Source organism: Rhincodon typus, chromosome 1 (genome assembly GCF_021869965.1).
Source record: "Rhincodon typus isolate 14 chromosome 1, sRhiTyp1.1, whole genome shotgun sequence".
NCBI classification, from domain to species: Eukaryota; Metazoa; Chordata; class Chondrichthyes; order Orectolobiformes; family Rhincodontidae; genus Rhincodon; species Rhincodon typus.
In genome coordinates, this window is record NC_063332.1 from 53,130,341 (window position 1) to 53,146,083 (window position 15,743).

General features: G+C 38.1%; 1 protein-coding gene across 1 annotated transcript in view; it reads left to right on the plus strand.

Annotated features, from left to right (window-relative positions):
* LOC125482797 (ectopic P granules protein 5 homolog) overlaps positions 1–13,255 on the plus strand; it is a 52,473-nt gene extending 39,218 nt beyond the window's left edge. Inside the window, exons 15-18 of the mRNA XM_048595137.1 lie at positions 2,105–2,324; positions 3,893–4,108; positions 6,000–6,114; positions 10,758–13,255. Of these exons, the coding sequence (XP_048451094.1) occupies positions 2,105–2,324; positions 3,893–4,108; positions 6,000–6,114; positions 10,758–10,940 (734 nt within the window). The 3' untranslated portion in view covers positions 10,941–13,255. The remainder of the gene's footprint in view (positions 1–2,104; positions 2,325–3,892; positions 4,109–5,999; positions 6,115–10,757) is intronic.
* The last annotated feature ends 2,488 nt before the right edge of the window (positions 13,256–15,743 follow it).

The window sequence follows — 15,743 nt, forward strand, 5'->3', positions numbered from 1 at the left end:
ATCTTTCTTTCCAGATCCCTCAATGACCACATGTCGACCTGTCTGTAATTTCGTCCAGCCCCACAACCCACCACGATATCTGCACTGTGTTTCTGGTCTCTGGTCTCTTCTCATCCCCAGTTTTAACCGTTCTGGCATTTTGTAAAAGTATTGTTTATGAAAAGTTGGTGTCATGGGCTAGGCCAGCATTAATTGCTCATGAGAAGATGGTGGTGAGCTGTCGTCTTGAACTGCTACAGTGCTTGAAGTGTAGGTACATCCACAATTCTGTTTAGGAGGTATTTCCAGGATTTTGACCCAATAGCAGTGAACAAAAACAGTGTAATTCCAAGTCAGGAAGGTATATGGCTTGGAGATAAACTCACAGGTGGTGTTCCCATGCATCTGCTACCCTTGACCTCCTATGTGGTGGAGGTATAGTTTTGGTAGTGCCATTAAAGGAGCCTTCATGAGTTGCTGCAGTGCATCTTGTAGATGGTACACACTTCTGCCACTATGCATCAGTGATACAAGGATTAATTGATGAGGATAGTGGATGGCATGTCAATCAAGTGGGCTGCTTTTAATTTTAGGAGGTTTGTAATCACAGTGGCCAATATAGACAGTCAGCAATTTATGGCAATTTTCAGATAGTTTATTGAGAAGATGTTTATTGAGAATATGATACATTAGTTAACTGGTAAAGAAAGCATACAGCCATGACAGGTGGGGATGGTTCACTGTTAACCAGAGGACATACAGGCACTTGGCATGGGATGTGTTCGCCTCATTTAATTGGTGGGAGCAGCACCTGAATGTTAGGGAACTTTTCCCTGTGTCTTCGTCCTCCTCTTCTTCTGGTCTGTCTTCCATCTGTCTGATGAGTACTGCTCTCTCGAGAATGCCAGGTGACAAGGGCTGCCTACAAGTTCTGCTCCATTGGAACTGCTCCCTGCCCCTGAGCACTTACTGTTATAGCATGCTTCTAAGGGCAGGTTATTTTCTCCATGTCAATCAGTTGTCTGAAGCCTTTGGCCAGTGGCCTGGGAATAACTACTCATGATATCAGATGACCATGTCCTTTGCCCACCTCCATTTGAAGGTTAGTTTTCATTCCTTCTAAGAACAAAACTTCCTTATTTTCTAAAACAATACACTGATAATAGGGTAAATTTGGCACCAAATAAACTGTCGATGCTAGTTCAATGCACATCATAACCTCTATATTTCTCATAATTCTTCCCAACTGTTTTGCCATGCTAGAATTTTGGAAAGTTACATATAGCTATAATAGGTATTAAATGACATGTCATGCTCCATAGTAAATGCTAGGAAAATTCAGTTTTAAGGAATCCCAGTATCCAACACTGCATTGTGTTGAGTTTCTTGCATTTTGATGATCTCACCTTCAGTTGCTAGGTCCCCACACTCAGGATACCACCCCTACATTTCTCTGTCATGCTTTCTTACTTTGAGGTACTCCTTAAACCAAGCTTTACTGACTTGGTAGTTCCCTGTGTTGCTTTATTTTTAATGCTGTTTGGAAGCGCCTTGGGTGTTTGTTATGTTAAAGATGCTACACTGGGATACATACATAGCATGAGTAGGCCATTTGACTCCTTGAGCCTGTTCAACCATTTTATAACATCATTGCTAATCTCATTGAGTCCATAATTCTATTGTCCTGTCTACCTGTTATACCCTTTGACTCCCTTGTCAATCTAGAATCTGTCTACCTTTAAAATATTCAGTGAACCTGCTGCTGCTGTTCTCTCGTGAAGAAAGTTCCACAGACTGAAACACTGAGAATAAAAAAAATCTTTAACTCTGTCTTAAATGGGAGTCCACTTTGTGTTTGCACAAATGCTTAATATTTCACATAGAAGTATGTCTTACAAGAGTATAGTTAGCTGCATTTATCTATGACATTGAATCTACAATTCCAGATAAAACTTGGGAAACTGTTAGTTGTTCCCAGTATTTTTATTTAATATATCCCACCTTTTAACTTAAAAATAATGCTACATGACCAACATAATTGTACGCTTGATGATTTGTGACAAATCAGATTTTTATTTTAACTTATTTTTTATTGTTTTAGTAACAAACTTTTTTTATTATCTAGGAGCATGTCTTGATCTGTACTTTGGATGGGGACCAATTTTAGTATCTCTTCAAGTACCAGAACTAACAGCAGAAGAATTTCTCAAAGAGTGCTTGGATTTAGGAAGTTATTTGACACTTTATGTGTACATTCTTCAGCATTTGAACATGGAGCAGACTGTGTCCAATGAAATGAAAATACTGGTTCTGCTTGGTGAATGGATAGAACAAGTCTTTCCTTGGTAATATTGATTTAATTATCAAATTATTTAAGGAAGCTATGCATTTTAAGTAATTCTGAAAGAACTCTCATAGGTTTTTCTGTCATAATAATTAAAATTTCAGACTGATGTAAAGGTGTTTTAATTTGCACAAAACTGCAATTGTGTCAGGAAAAATATATGAAACATCCTTATCAGATTTGCAAGGCAGCCTCTATATTTTTCATCATCCAATTCATTTTAATTGGTTTTGAAACTGCATCATATTATTTTTATGTATTTTGATTGTATTAAATGGAAAAAGACCGATTTTAAAAGAAAGGATTGGGGATGGAATTGCACTTTCACAAACAAATTACTGGAACTCTTGTCCGTTGTGTTTACACTGTTGTTTTGCAAGCTGTTGGGGAGGACAGTTAAAATGGTGCGGCCCCTGGGTGTGTGTGAAGGGTGAGATTTGGCCAGCAACCGGTAAATGATTAGTTTGTGTAATCGGCACCAGTTGTGGATGCCAAATGTCATCAGTCTGATGACAACTCTGGCTGCTGGGCAGCTGAACAGCTTATGGGTGTGAACAATACCGTAGGAGAAGTTTCCAGACTGGTAGAAAAACAAGTTCTGTATCTCTAGCTTCCTGCAGTAAAAGTAACTGAAGCCTGAAGAAAGCCATTTATTTTATCCCACCAGTTGCTGTAAGCTGTTGCCTTTAATCAGTATCTTACAGAGTTCATATTTAGTGTACTAATCACCTTGTGTTGCCCCTAAAGAAGTGAAAGAACCTGGAGAAAAGAGATCAAAGGACTTGAATCCTGTAGGCTGGTGCTATTGAACTGTGCTTACCTAGTTTTTTTTCTCTCCACCCATTACACCCTTTTTTTGTTTCTGTGCCTTTCCGTTTGTGTGATTAGGGGTTTCAACTAGTAGAGTTCTAAGTTGATAAGTTCATGGTTTTCTTTACCTGTGGCTAAACTTATTTATTTGTAATAAATAATAATTTTTGTTAGGGATAAGAACCTGGTCAATGTTCTCTGTTAACGTGATTCCAACAGACACATGAATTTGGGGATTTTGATGCGCTTTGCTTAAATCATTAACTTATGTAGCCTCACCAGGAGTCATAGGCCCGAGAATGACTGCAGTTTCCCAAGTGGATTGTGACAGCCTTTCAATTGACACACTTGTTATTCCCACTGTCAAATAGATAATGGAGTAGACATCGTAGAAAAATGCTAAAAGAAAGATTTTAAAGATATAGCAACTACAGGAAAGAGTAAAATTTGAATGAAATACCAAAGGTGTTGAGACAAGTGCAAGTAAAAGTCTGAGGATGAAATTACGTGCAATTTAAACATCTGTAAGTTGCTTAGAGTTAATACTACAACAATTAGTGTTGTTGACATGATTGCAGCTTCAAATTTATAGGGAAACACACAAAAGGGAATTTGATGACACTTAATTGAAGATGGATTTGTTTTAATACAAAAGAAATTCCATTTCAGACTTTAGAAATTAAGACTACTAATCTGGTAGATATTCAACTGAGATTTTACTTGCTATTGCAAGTTAACATTGTTGTCTTTCTCAAACAGTAACACAAATGATGAGGCTAAGCTCTTCCTGTGGTGGCATAAAATATTGCAATTAGCATTAATCCAGTTTGAGCAGAACGATGTAACTGCATTGGAAATTTTGATCAGGATATTAAGTACATTACAAACAAAGCAAAGTCATCTGGCAGAGGAGAAATTCTCTTCTGGACTTCTGGGAGCTATTGGTCTTGGAAGAAAGTCTCCCCTCTCAAACAGGTGGGCATTTTGTGTGAAGTTTAAATTAATTTTTTGCATTGTAATTTTTGCCTCTTTGTCACTGAAAAGCAAATGTATAAATCAATTATTTTAGACTTGGAAAGATCACAGCATCATTCATAACTGCACATTCAAAAGTATATTCTTTACTATTCAGTTCTTATATTTTATCAAGCTGCGTTCACTACTAGAAATGTTATTAAAATACACATTCTGCAAAACTACGCTAAATGATCTCATTTCTAATAAACAGCACAATAAATACTAACAACTTTTAAAATAGTTCACTAAGAAGCAGTAGCATATGTTATAAACTTAATTGCTTTAGTGTGCTTTTTAAGCCTGTTTTCCTAAATAAGGTTTTCAAAATTGTCTATTTGATATTCCAGGGTTATGACAGCTATGAAATATTTTGCAAGTTACAATCCTAATCAACAGTTGTTTTCTTGTATGTCACATTTCAATTTGACAGACGAAGTTCAAATGAGTTATAAACCATTCTGTCAACATTTATAGTTTGATATAAGTCACTTCCACACATGGTATTTCCAGCATTTCATGTTTCAATCCCACACTTGTCTCTTTTCTAAACTTAATAGGGGTGGCTGACATTCCCCAGTCCATAGAGAGTTAAAATAGGAACATTTGAAATGATTGTTTGGTTGGTAGGGGTTACAAACATATATACAATGCAGGAAATATTCAGCAGAAGAGCTGAAAAGACATAGATACATCAGTCTACAAATAAAAACTCATTTCTCTTGTGAGAAGCTCCCTGACTTACTTAGTGGTTGTGTTTTATTCAAGATATCCAGCATCTGCAATAGTTTGCTTTAAATCACTTTATATTTGACTTTATTTACACATCTGTATTAGGGCGGCACAGTGGCTCAGTGGTTAGCACTGCTGCCTTGCAGCGCCAGGGTCACGAGTTCAATTCCAGCCTTGGGCGACAGTCAGTGTGGAGTTTGCAATTCTCCCTGTGTCTGCATGGGTTTCCTCCGTGTGCTCTGGTTTCCTTCCACAGTCCAAAGATGTACAGGTTTGGTGGATTGTCCATGCTAAATTGCCCATAGTGTCCAGGGATGTGTAAATTAGGTGAATTAGCCATGGGAAATTCAGTGTTACAGGGATAGGGTTGGGTTGAAGGGTGGGGGGAGTGTGTCAGTATGGACTTGTTGGGCTGAATGGCCTGTTTCTACACTCTAGCAATTCTATGATTCTATTCTTGAAATATGAAGTTTGAGGCCTTTCCAATTAAATAGTTGTTGGATAGCACAGAATTTAAACATTGCTGAAGAGATACTAATTCAAAGCATTTGGTCTTGCATTCATCAAGACTGATACTCAATATGGAAGTGAAACACCAATTTATACAGCATGAAAAGAAAGTGCTAATTGGTTGGCATGGAGTAGAGGAGGAAATGTTAATAATCAATCTTAGTTGAAAATCCTCAGACTTGACAGGTAGACTCTAATTAGTCAGGGTGTTTCTAGAGCGTGAGTGGCTAGGATTGACCATCTCCATGACTCGTTCCTCAATGAAAAAGGTGCAATCTATGGCAAACTCTTTTGCCTACTTAGAAACAGGTCCCCTATGTTAATCTGCAGTTTCTAAATCCAATGCATCATACTGCGCACCTAACTGATCATGCTGAATTAGTTTCCGGTGTGAATCTTCACAGTCAGGACTATTGAGTAAGTATCATTCCAGTAGCAAAATCACATCTAATATTGAACATTATATTCTGAGGTTTACAAACATAGGCTATTTGAGCATTATCCTGTGCAAGCAGTCACAGGGACAAAGGCTTCAATTTCATGCCAAATTTAGTTCAATCCTTGTTTTATGCAGGTTGATTTTAAGACTTCTGATTGTTTGTTTTTACAGGTTTCGAGTGGTGGCACGAAGCATGTCAGCTTTCCTAGTGGTACAGCTTCCTGCAGAAAACCGCATTCGACTAAAGCCTAGCTCAGAACTGCAGCTATCTCCAAAAGCACAGCAGGTATTGAGAACCTGGACAATGAATTCACTACTGCATTTTTAATTTCATAAATAGCTACGGCTAAGGAAGGCAGTTCACCCCATCAGAATTCTCCTATTGAGAAGCGGTTTACAGTGTCATCCAGCCCAATAATGTAGCATTCAATTAGTGAATGCTTTTCATCTATAATAATATGGAGTCAGCTCCATATGTTGATACCTGATTGTTATACCTGAGACTTGCATAGATTAAAATAGTTTTGAAAAAGGAACAAACATGGTCCTAAAATGTTTGCAAAGGTCATCTGATCACAGTGAGGCAAGCTTTGTGAGGCCCATGCTGAATAAATTAAACTGTCTGCACTGAAATTTCCATTTTTTTCTAAAGACATCAAAATCAGGCAACTAAGTTAGCATCAAGAAATTCACATAAGACCATAAGACATAGGAGCAGAAGTTAGGCCATTCGGCCCATCGAGTCTGCTGCACCATTCAATCATGGCGGATAAGTTCCTCAACCCCATTCTCCCGCTTTCTCCCCATAACCCTTGATAATCAAGAACCTATCTATCGCAATCTTAAATGTACTCAATGACCTGGCCTCCACAGCCTTCTGTGGCAGTGAATTCCATAGATTTACCACTCTCTGGCTGAAGAAGTTTTTCCTTATCTCCGTCTAAAAGGTTTTCCTTTTACTGTAAGGCTGTGCCCTCTGGTCCTAGTCTCTCCTACTAATGCCAACATCCACTTTGTCCAAGCCATTCAGTATTCTGTAAGTTTCAATTAGATTCCCCCCTCATCCTTCTAAACTCCAATGATTATAGTCCCAGAGTCCTCAAATTTTCCTCATAAGTTAAGCTTTCCATTCCTGGGACCATTCTCGTGAACCTCCTCTGAACCTGCTCCAGGGCCAGTACATCCTTCCTGAGATATGGGGCCCAAAACTGCACACAATACTCCAAATGTGGTCTGACCAGAGCCTTATAAAGCCTCAGGAGGACATCCCTGCTTTTATATTTAAGTCCTCTCAAAATAAATGCCAACATTGCATTTACCTTCCTGACTACTGACTCAACCTGCAAGTTTACCTTGAGAGAATCCTGGACTAGAACTCCCAAGTCTCTTTGCACTTCAGACTTCTGAATTTTCTCCCCATTTAGAAAATAGTCCATGCTTTTATTCTTCTTACCAAAGTGCATGACCTCACACTTTCCCATGTTGTACTCCATCTGCCACTTTGCCCACTCTGCTAACCTGTCCAAATCCTTCTGCAACCTCGCCACCTCCTCCAATACTACCTGTCCCTCCACCTATCTTTGTATTGTCTGCAAACTTAGCCAGAATGCCCACAGTTCCTTCATCTAGATCATTAATGTATAAAGTGAAAAGTTGTGGCCCCAACACTGACCCTTGCAGAACACCACTTGTCACCGGCTGCCATCCTGAGAAAGACCCCTTTATCTCCACTCTCTGCTTTCTGCCAGACAGCCAATCTTCTATCCATGCTAGCACCTTGCCTCTAACACTATGGGCCCTTATGTTACTCAGCAGCCTCCTGAGCGGCACCTTGTCAAAGGCCTTCTTGAAGTCCAGGTAGATAACATCCATTAGCTCTCCTTGGTCTACCTCACATTCCGGAAGTTAAAAGACTTACCTGCTAGTTAGGCCGCTCGGGACAAAATGGAGCCACTTTCCAAGGAAATACAGTGACTTGGATTTCTGTGGTTGCTTTTGAACAGCATGTAAAGAGAAGAACATTGTTTCATAACAGGAGAACTTAGGAGTTTCACGCTCTCCCTCTCTCTCTCCCTCGTGCGTGCTTCCCCCCTCCCTTCCTTGTGCACGCTTCGCCCCCCCCCCGCCTTCCCCCTCTCTCCCTCTCTCTCTCCCCCCTCCTCCCCCTCCCCTCCCCTTCATTTTTCCCTGTCTGTACCAAATATTCTCTGTTTTAAACTTATAATTTGCGTATGCATTCCTTAGAACTTTTCTCAGGGCTAGTAGGTTATAAAATTTCTTTTCACTCAAGGAAACCTTTGTGGTTGGATCTTTCATTTCCAGAGAACTGTTTTAATTTAAGTGTGACAGCTGCTTGCTTAAAAATAAATTATAAGTACTGGTTATGACTGGGGAGTTTAAAAGAGGCGAGTCACACATATGTCCAACCTTCTTTCCCACATCTAACTATGACACCTTTCTTTGTTGTATTATTGTATCAATCTCAGACCACTCGAACAGTTTATCTTAAGGCAGTTTGATGATATTAATTCATGTAGAATTTCAGTACCTTCGTCACTTTCATGTTCAGTAGCAGCAGAAAATAAATAAATTAGGGAGAGATAGTGGCACAGTAGAAATGTCACTTGACTAGAATCCATAAACCAAGGGTTATGTTCTGGGGACACAAAAACAGAAATTGCTGGGAAAGCTCAGCAGATCTGGCAGCATCCGTGGAGAGAAATCAGAGTTATGTTCTGGGGACATGAGTTTGAATCTCACCATGACAAATGGTGAAATTTGAATTCAATAAAATTCTCAAGTAAAAACCTAGCTTAATGCTAACCATGTAACTACTGTAGATTTTCCTTGAGGGAAGGACGTATACCATCCTTACTAGGTCTGTTGACTGGACAATTGAGGATGGACAGTAAATGTTGGCCTGGCCAGCAATGCCAACCTTCCATGAACAAATAAAACTAACTAGTAGCCTGCTTGCAGTTACTGTATCTGCACAGTATATAACCAGTAAGCATGAAACCCAGGATATGTCTGAGATATTATTGCAGGGTACATAATAATGCTAATAAACCTCTTCAGAACTGAGTCACTGGACTCAAACATTAACTGTTTTCTCTCGACAGATGCTGCCAGACATGCTGCATTTCTCTAGCAATATCTCTTTGCACTTTGTAGAAAGGACCCTTTCACATCTTAATTTAACCCATTTTACATCGCTCTTTTTCTTTCTCCACCATTAACAACCCATTAACAATTAACATTCACCTAATTAACGCATTAATTGTGCCTCTGCACGCCACAAGTCACTGGTTGCCACTTGAAAATGGTTTGTTTATTCCTGCTCTTTGTTTCTATCTGCCATCCAGTTCTCAGTCCATGTCTGTATATTACCCTATCCCATGTACTTCAATTTTAATATGCTAATCTCTTATGTGGGACTTCATCAAAAGCGTTCTGAAACTCTAGGTAAACCACATCGACTGGCTCCCTCTCAACAAGTCTACTTGTTACATCCCCTCAAAATTTCAGTAGATTTGTCAAAATTGATTTCCCTTTCATAAATCCTTGCCAATTCTGTCCAAACTTGTCACTGTTTTCAAGTGCTGTTAAAGCTTTTATAACGGACTGTAGCATTTTCCCTACAACTAACATCAGGCTAACTGATCTATAATTCCCTGTTTGTTCTCTCTATCTACATTTTAAAATAGGGGGGTTACATCAACTGTTCTAGAGTCTATAGAATACTGAAAGATGACACCAATGCATCCACTATTTCTCGATTTCCTTAAATAATCTAGGATGTAGATTATTGGGCCCTGGGGATTTACTGGCCTTTAATCCTATCAATTTTTCAACACCATGCCCCTACTAATACTGATTTCCTTCATTTCCTCCTTCTCACTAGACCCTGTGTTCCCCAACATTTTTGGGATGTATTATTCCAGCCATAGTAGTCCCATTAATATATGCTAGCAGAAAGTTTCATTGTATTCCAGACTTACTGTATCAACCATTGAAGATACTGTGTAACAAGCCTTGGTGAATTTCTGCGGTACATCTTGTAGAAGCTACATCAAGCTGTTATTGAGCATTGTGGTGGATTGGATTTTTGTGGATGTTGTGCCTACCAATTGAGCTGTTTTGTTCTGAATACTATCAAGCTTTACCATGAGACCCACTCATCCAAGTGCTGAAAAATGGGATTAGGATAGTTAGGTGATTGTTTTGGACCGACATGGACGTGATGGGCCTCTTTCTGTATTGTAAATCCCTAAGCCTTTATGATTAATCCAGACAAGTGGGGAATATTCCGTCACATCCTGCCTTGCAGACAGGCTTTTGGGGAGTCAGCTGGTGAGTAACGTGCTGCAGGATTCCTAACCTCAGGATGAGCCAGTGAATATACTTTAGGTTAAAAAGATGAACTCTTGATTGCATTACATGGGAAAAAATGCCTTCAATGGTTGATACAGTAAATCTGGAATACAATGAAACTTCTTGCTTGCATAAATTAATCTCCATTACCATCTATTAAGGATAGTACATACATGAGAACCCCACCTGCTGCAAGTTTCTATCCAAGCACTCACTATTTTGACATGGAAATATTATCACTGTTACTGCACTATTATGTGGTAACATCCTGGAATTCCCTTCATAACAGCACTGTGGCTTGACCTACGTGACATGGACTGCAGCAGTTCCAGAAGTTCACCAGCATCTTCTCAAGGGCAACTACCAATGGACAACAAATGCTCACTCATCCAGGGAAGTCCATATCCCCTGAACGAATAAGAAAATCCTAAAATCACTGCTATCCATTTTCACTATGCTTATATTATAACTATGTAGTCAGCAATATTTCCCAATTGTGAAAGACGTTATTCTGTACTTCACAGAATTATTTTTCTTTTTCTTTCTTTATTTCAGGCCCTGAATGGACTCGAATCAATATCATTGAGCAAGCAGTATGCAGATTACCAAGAAGAAATTTCACAGGCTATATTATTTATCAAGAACCCGAACCATTGTCTTTTAGATGGCAACAAACTATTAGCTATTCTTCTTAGTTTCCTTTACCCTGACACACATTACCTAGATATTATTCGCTAAATGTTTTGCAACAGCAGGAAGTCCAATGTTTTCGTGAAGACAAATTGAGAGACAGTATCTCCACTGAAAGAATTCTAACTATATAACTACATCAGTAGATTAGTTCAGGTTGTTAGCTTACTTAGAAATTCTTTAGAAATAAACGATCATTATTAAACGATATCAGCCTATTACTTGCTAATCCACAATTCTGCATTTATGTACTAAAATCTTATGTACTGATATGTAATATCAGTGAGTTTCAAAAGTTTCTATTATTGATAAAGCATATTCTTCATCCTAAATCCTCTGTTATGCATTAAATATTGCATCTTGCATCCCGTGAATGAAGAAAAACAAATTAACTGGTGCATGTGAGGATATGAGCAACAGACGTTCGGGTGAAGTTTAGTTAAGATCGAAATTACAAGGCCAAACAGATGTGTTAATTAGTTGAATTTAAAAGTAATCAATCACCACTTGAATCCATTCTTAAAAGACAGATCATGTGAACATTTACCTGCTAATTCTGCTTGTGCATTCCACAACCTTGCAACCCTTGGTATAAAGAAACAAAACTCTTGTTCTCCATCTTTGATTTCTTTCAATTAGTCTTAAACTTTGTTTTAGACCCAAGAATCACAGGAAACAGTTTTTATGTATTCTGTTCCATCCTTTTATAATTTTAAATGCCTCTATCAAATATCCAGTAATTTGTTGAAGTTATATTTGAAGGAAGGTTGTTCTTCTGAATGGAACAAACCACTTAAATTTTGTTCAACATATCTTCATAATTCAGCACAAAAATTGTGAAAAACCTATGTATACTGGATTTGCAGTAGGAGTAGCCAGTTTGGCCTCTACTCTGTCTTACCCCACATACTCTTTGATTCTATTGTCAGCTAAGAATGTGGAATCTTGCTGCAGTTAGCAGTTCTAGTTTAGCTGGTGACCTGTTCCTGCCACATTGTTTCTTCACCACAGGTGTATTGGAATCTGAAGTGATGAAAGAGATAAACGGAACAATTTTTATTCTCAATTATCACAAGCAGTTATTTCAGTTACGTGAAATGGAATTCTGTGGCTAATTATCATTAATGTTGAAATTATCTATGGAAATGCAATGATTAATTGATATGTTCACTTGGAATTCAGATCTCTATTTTAAGAAATTTGAAACAATTTATGTTTTTTAAATGGGCTTCTTTAAAGTAGCACTTTGAAATCAGAAAGTAGCAACAGCCTTTATGTGAGTGCCTTTATCTTTTCACATGTAAGCACATGATGCAAATGAATTATGATGTACGCTTTAATTTTCGTAAATATTTTATGACATGCAACTGATGCTGTCAAGGTTATTTAACAAAATAAGTTGTGACATTATTGGTGCCATAAAATGTGGAAATTCAATATATAGAATATTATACTAATAAAGTTGAAGACTTTCATTGTTACAGAATGAATGTGCATTGGCAAACAGTGGACTTCCATGCATATTCAGCTGGGAAAATGATCTGATTTTAGTCAAACCATACCTTTTTGTTTAAATGACATTCAAGTTAATTGATGAGTTGTTAATGATAGTGAATCTTGGATGCTATTAATGGTGGAACAAGAAACAGTAAACTCATAATTACAGTCAAGATCTAATTTAGGAAATGAGTTTAACAACTGTTACATGAACCAGATATTAATGCGTACAGAAACTACAACATTCCTCAATGAATGCAGGAAAGTATTTTATGTCACAAACCTATGTTTTAAAATATCTAATTATAGCTGAATATTTTTTTCTCTGTTTAAAAAGCAGAACATTTAAGTGATTTAATCTGTATGGTTCAAGTTATTGAAAGCAGATCTTGGGTGCTGCTATTAGTGATGTAATGCTGTGCACTTTACAGAACTGAATAAAATTAAGTTCAAATGAAATCAGTGGTATCTTCCACAATGTGAAGAATTTCTTGCACTCTTTCTTTAGACATTCAACTTCAAAGTTTTATTTACATTGGAATTAATTTGCTGGAAGCTACTGCTAGGCTGATGTTTGAAGTGTCAAATAAGATTCAGTTAATACTTGAAATATGCAACATAATGCCTCTAAACTGGCTCCCCCTGTAAAAACAAGTTTTTTATGAAATTGGAAGTAAATATGTATTTGACATTCAATAGCTGTACATTGACAATAATATGTTTATTGAGTGCAGTTTTATTTTTGAGCAGTGTTGTATATAAGCTGCATTGTGGTCTTTTACTCCTTTGTGTCCTTAAACTTTGAATCTTGATTGTTAATGTACAATACGAAGATACAGAAAAAATAAACTTGTTTCCTTTCTAAATATTTCGATGTGTTTCTCTTATTCATTATGATTCAAAGTGCATTTCTGAAGTGTAAATGATTTCATTTAGTTTGGTAGAATTTAAGGTATTTTCACTCAAAATGCGAACTTTGCTTCTTTCTCTATAGATGCTACCAAACCTACTGAGTTTTTCCAGCACTTTGTGATTATACTTTTATGTAAAATATGTACTGACAGTGATTCAGTACTTTCTACATGATAGTCATCACTTAGTTATAATATAGAATTGTAAGCTTGTATTTACTCACAACTTGTTTGTGTCAGTCTGGCCAAAGTCTCTGTTGCCGTAGGCCTCTTCAGCATTAGGACCATCTACCCAGAACAGAGCTACCCAAAGTGCGGGTCAGAATACCAAGTGGGTTCCTGAGCTCTAGGGCAGCAATGGCCGCCATGGGGTTTCAAATAGCTTATAATAGCCGTGGTCCTGCTCTTATGGGCCTCACTCTCTCACTACCCCACTCTCACTTCTTACTGAGGGATCCCAACAATTTTCAAACCTCAATATGGGATCAAGGTGGGAAACAGTTTGGAAAGTACAACTCACCAAAGTTCTGGTATCATTCTGAATTCTCAGAACTAAAAACAAATAAAATTGTTTTGTTGTTGCACAGAGTGGGGACCTTACAGAAGTCCTGGAGTCATGTTTGGGACCCTGGATGATGAAGATGAATTCTAAAGTACTTTCTTTTATTCTTTTCTAACTTAAAATGACACCGATTGTGGCAACAGGACATTTTTCACTGTATCACCCCAGGTATGTGTGACAATAAATCGTTCATTCAGAAAATCCCCTGTATCTGTGAGTTCATGACTTGCAAATTCGTCTATCTGCGCCAAAAAGTAATTAGCAACAAAATTCAACATCCGCAGCCAGACTGTCATAGCTGCGATTTTTAACCTGTATTTTAACTGTCAAATTTCATAATTAGTGGATGGTCTCAGAAACGGAACCATTGTGCATACAGAGGAATGGCTGTACATACATGTAGCATTGGCTCATTCCCTCAATAAACTATGCCTGTTTCATATCAATAATCTTACACCTGTTTTTAGAATTTTGTTGAACTTGCCTTTCCTGTGGGAAAGGTGAAGCTAGGTATTCTCTAACTCGTCATGTGCCATCTTGAGATTGATTAACAAATAACTGTGCATTAATAATCTTGTCTACCACCTGTTTTCTCTTTGCCACATATTCTATTACGATTAGTGTATAACAAATATTGTTGATTAGCTCAAAATAGAGTTAACAACCTAGAATTGAGGAAGCAGGGAACTTGTGAATGAAAAGCATGAAAATGCCAACAAGTACTAAGAATGATGAAAGGCTCCATTTCAAAATCTTCAAAGAGCTCCTCAAAAGTTTAAACCAATTAAATTACTTTCAAAGAAAGCACATGCAGATGAACTTAAGCAATCAATGATATGGCTATTACAGTCTGCCAGCTCTGCCATTCAGTATGATAACCTTTACAAGTTTCAAAATCTCCCCTCCCCCCACCGCATCCCAAAACCAGTCCAACTCGTCCCTGCCTCCCTAACCTGTTCTTCCTCCCACCTATCCCCTCCTCCCACCTCAAGCCGCACCTCCATCTCCTACCGACCAACCTCATCCCGCCCCCTTGACCTGTCCGTCCTCCCTGGACTGACCTATCCCCTTCCTAACTCCCTATCTACACTCACCTTTCCTGGCCCCATCCCCACCTCTTCGACCTGTTTGTTTCCTCTCCACCTATCCTCTCCTCTATCCCTCTTCTATCCGCCTCCCACTCTCTCCCTATTTATTTCAAAACCCCCTTTTCTGATGAAGGGTCTAGGCCCGAAACGTCAGCCTCTCTGCTCCTATGATGCTGCTTGGCCTGCTGTGTTCATCCAGCCCTGCACCTTGTTGTCTCTGATAACCTTTAAAACTAGTTATCTTCAGTGTGCCTTCTAAGTGGCTAAAATTTCAAAACTTGCAGATTTCACAATAATAGCTACATTTAACTTTGGAATTGACCTTGGTATTCATGACTATCTTTATTACCTTTTTACTCTAAGTCACTGCCAAATCTTGCCTCACAGCTGGACAGCTGTGCTTATGTTCACTGAAAGCAAGTCCTACAATTTGAATGGGTACAGTGTGTTCACTTGATGTATGACGAGCATTAAGACAGCCCAATTCATGCAATGCTGCCTGAGTTTCTACCTGTGTTTTTTGTTTTCAATTTTCAAATACAGTGACGTTTCAAAAGATTTATTTGTTCAGGTAAAATTTACAGGCTGAGAAAGTGCAAGAAAAATGTCCCTTCCAAAAATAACTACACCTTATTTTTATGTCAAGTTTTAAACCTGTAAACTTCAGAAGTGTTCTGGGCTTAAAGTCTATTCTTGTAATTTTCCAAATTGGCCAGACATTTTTGTAGAAGATTTAATTAGAAGGCTCATAAAGTGAGCTGATATTGTAAAATATGAGGTTGGGAAGTTTTTT